A 3639-nucleotide genomic window follows, 5' to 3' on the forward strand; every position below is an offset into this window, starting at 1 on the left:
AAGATTGAATAGTACATAATATGCTGTATTAGAAGTGCTTGTCAAGGTGCTTGGCAAATGATAGGTGCTCAGTCAATAGCCTCTGTGTATAGTAACAGTTCTGGTAGTAATTTTGGTAGCTGGGGGGATGGTAATAACTGTGACAGCAACGAGTATCTTATTCCCATTTCACAGATGAAGACATAAGCTCTGGGAAAAAAAAATCTTCAACTGTCACTGATTACCTTGCCCACCCCACGACATATCCTAAGACCTGGCACGTGATAATTTTAATGAAATATCTGGGTGAATGGATTAATGAAAGGAGAAAGCAGAGCCAGTGGTGTGGGGGGTGATGTGAATGCCCACTGAAATCTGAAGTAGGGTGCAGATTTGTTCATCAGTTGAAAGTTACTTGGGTCACATCTGAAGGCGGCTCTAGGTCACCCTAGAGGCCTAGGCTGGCTGTCTTCAGGTCAGGGGGCTGAGTTGCCATTCAAAGACTCAAAGGAGTGAATTGTACACATCAATCATCGGGTTGGCTTGGCCACCACCCTGCTGGAACACTACCTGGCCTTCTAACCTCATGGAGAGCCTGACCAGGCCTGCCACAGACACCTCAGAGTGCCAGAGAATCTCCACTGTGTCCTTAGCTCTGCACAGTCAGGGCTTCCCCGAAGTCTGCCTCTCTCTGTCATTATGCTTGGCTAGGATTGCTCATCCTGATGGCACTGGGTTGCAGAGGGAGAGCTGAGGGGACCAGGAGGCAGGCACTTCGTGTGACTTTGGAGGGTCCTTCTACCCCAAGACCTCACTGCTGCCATCTGTAAGTGAAGGAACTGGACCAGATGGGGAATAAGGAGGGCTCCATCTCATGCCGAAGGCCAAGGCTAGGAGTGGCTGCCTGGGGTGCAGTGCTGGGAGAGTTTGCAAGGGGAGTGTCAAGGCTGGTCAGTGATTATGGGGAAGAGTCAGGGCCCATCAGGGGAATGAAGTGGCTAAGGGTGCCTCCAGCTCTAATAGCCACAAGTGAATTCTGTTGAAAGGGAGTTCTAGCATCTCACAGACCAAGTGGAGCCTCAGGATGGAGGCTGAAGGCAAGAGAGTGTCCTCCCTGTCCCATGGCCTAAATGCCTCTCAGAACTCACAGATGGTCAGTCGGGAGTACAGGCAGTTCCTGTCATTCCACTGCCCGTCTGTGTACATCTCCACACACTGCTCTTTTCCCCGACCTGCGGGCTCCCCTCGGTACCAGTTGGTGTAGTTTACAGGGGTCCCGTCTGAGTAGCGGAAGTCTCCAGGGCTGGGACCCTCAGTCAGGCCTACATAGGCATATGTGTTGTACTTCTTCACGAAGCTTGCAATGGCCTCATTTTCCTCTGGATTCCTTGGGACAGCAATGCGGCCGCCTGCTCTGGCACATGCCTCCTGAATGGCATCAAAAGTGACGGACTGCCCATTGCTGGAGAAGACCTTCTCTCCTACTGTCATTATGGAGCCCTGCAGACTGAGGGCTGAGAGCAGAGGAGTCCGGGTCAGGCCACTGACCACTTTGTCTCTAAGCCACCTCCCTCACCTGGGGTCTCTGCTACCAGATTCTCCCCAGTCTCTCCATCTCTGCCTCTCTCTATGTCTTCTCTTCCTCTTCCAATCACAGTTTTCTAAATTCACTTTTAGACTCTCCTCCATTTATTCATTCACCTAAGTAACAATTACTTATTGCCAGAAATGGTGCAATTTCCTGGAATTCAGTGGAAAGCAAGGCAGGTGGAGAACTTGCTTTCCTATGAAATGGGGAGTGAATTGTGTCTGCTTCTGTCTCCTCTGGGCCATTCAAAGACATCAGAAAAGCAAGCATCATTCCTTTCCCCAAGACCTGCTTGTGCATGCCTATTTGTAATCTCTATGTTCTAGAAGCTGGTGCTGAGAATGAGGGGAATTTGTGGGAAACTCCTACCCTGTGAGGCCCAGGGGGTCCCCTTACCTCCCCTTGTCTGCAGGATTTGATGTCTGAAGTCGTGGAGTGTGGCTTGGAGCTCCTCATCTAGATGAGCTGGAAGCCCTGTGGAGAGTGCCCCACACAGAAGGAGGGGCAGGCCAGTGAAGACTCCCACTTGCTGCCACACAGGCGTTTTGCCATCTGCAATCCTGGAACTCTGCCCATTCATTGCTGCTAGGCACCACCCAGACCCTAGGCTCAGAGGGTCCACGAGATTCCAGTGTGTCTCCACACCCTGTGGTCCCCTATTCTTTAGTGAAGCCTTGCCCCTGCTGTGATCCCCACCCCTTGTCCTCTTTCCTGCTCTGTCCCTCGAGGGGCTCTGTCTGCCCGCCTCTGTGGGGCAAGTCCCTCTCCCGCACCCTCCACCAAGGGCAAGCATGATGCTCTCTGCACTGCCCTGATGGACTTGCTTACCGCTCTGAGCTTCAAAGTTCCCCTCTGTCTGTGGGGCTCCTGATCACACCATCTGCCTGGATGCCTCGTCCGCATTCACCCTTCAGACTGGCCCCAGGGCCTCCATCCCAGGACATGCCTCCCCTGCCTCCCAGTGCTGTCCCTTGTCCCACACCTGACTCAGTGTGTCCCCATCGGCGGTCATGAGGCACGGAGGACTTCCCACACCTGCCCTTCCCTGAATTGTGACCACACTCCCCAGACACCTCAGCTTTCTCCCTCAAGCTTATCCTCTCTTACTTAGGTTGAGCCAAATGCCCTTGGGGAACCTGTAGGGTTTGTCTGATCCCCATCATCCCCGTGTAACTGACTTCAGGGTCGCTGTGCCCATGTTCCCACTGCCTACCTGCCCCACCCTGCTCACCTGGAGGGCCTCTCTCACCAGGCTCCCCCTTCTCTCCACACTCTCCAGGGATACCAGGGGCTCCAGGCAGCCCATCATTTCCAGGAGGACATGGCATTTCTCCAGGCGGACCCATGGGGCCTACAGAGAAAAGAGACATGGATGTGTAGGATCTGTCACCCACAACTGGTTGGAGCTAGTGAGACTCGATGCCCATTATCACCGGGGCTGGCTCAGCTATCACTCCGTGGGCACTATGAGGACAGACTCTCCAGGATGCGCCATCATAAGGGCCCCAGGAACCCACCAGCCCTGCAGACTGAAGTCCCACCCAGCTTACTATAGCCCCCAGCTCACTATGGCCCACAGCCTAGGGGCCTGGACAGATGGGCCTCCTGAAAAGGGGTCTGTGTCCCTCAGCTGAGGGTGGGGTCTGCAGCACAGTACCTGGAGGGCCAGGGTCTCCTTTGAGACCATCTCTCCCGTCCCTGCCTGGCAGGCCGTGGGATCCAGGAGTGCCGGGGATACCAGGGCTTCCAACACAAACGTCCTTCACTTCGCACACAGCACCAGAGGCTGCCATCAAGATGAGGGTGAGGGCCAGAGGGCACAGCCACATGGCTCTGGGTCCAGTCGCTGCTCCTGCAGGAGGGATGGCCGTGAGCCCATCTGCCACCTCTGCCAACATCTCCCCCACTGTGCTCTGTCAGGACTCAGGAAGCTGGGCAGAGCCCGAGAGGCAGGGCGGGCGAGACCAGAGTGCTGGGAAGACCCGAAGCTCCCGGGAAAATTCCCAGCATCACCTGGCACCTGGCATGGCCTCATGCTTCAGGCCTCCGGCTGGAGGTTGTGGGGTCTCCAG

The 3639-nt window shown here is 55.0% G+C and overlaps 1 protein-coding gene across 1 annotated transcript; it reads right to left on the minus strand.

Annotated features, from left to right (window-relative positions):
* Positions 1–981: 981 nt before the first annotated feature.
* LOC103783265 (pulmonary surfactant-associated protein A1) lies at positions 982–3414 on the minus strand. Its single transcript, XM_034930976.4, has 4 exons — positions 3225–3414; positions 2799–2918; positions 1964–2041; positions 982–1493 (listed from the first exon to the last, which is right to left on the minus strand). The coding sequence occupies exons 1-4, from the start codon at positions 3394–3396 to the stop codon at positions 1117–1119; spliced, it is 747 nt and encodes a 248-aa protein (XP_034786867.2). The 5' UTR covers positions 3397–3414; the 3' UTR covers positions 982–1116.
* Between the last annotated feature and the right edge of the window lie 225 nt (positions 3415–3639).

The sequence above is a fragment of the Pan paniscus genome, chromosome 8 (assembly GCF_029289425.2).
Source record: "Pan paniscus chromosome 8, NHGRI_mPanPan1-v2.0_pri, whole genome shotgun sequence".
Classification (NCBI taxonomy): Eukaryota; Metazoa; Chordata; class Mammalia; order Primates; family Hominidae; genus Pan; species Pan paniscus.

Excerpts from the sequence above, each read along its gene's own strand:
- LOC103783265 (XM_034930976.4), bottom strand. The coding sequence starts at position 3,396 with ATGTGGCTGTGCCCTCTGGCCCTCACCCTCATCTTGATGGCAGCCTCT. Across the intron at positions 2,919-3,224 it reads AGGAGACCCTGGCCCTCCAG|GCCCCATGGGTCCGCCTGGA; the intron begins GTACTGTGCTGC and ends TTTTCTCTGTAG. Across the intron at positions 2,042-2,798 it reads TGGTGAGAGAGGCCCTCCAG|GGCTTCCAGCTCATCTAGAT; the intron begins GTGAGCAGGGTG and ends CACTCTCCACAG.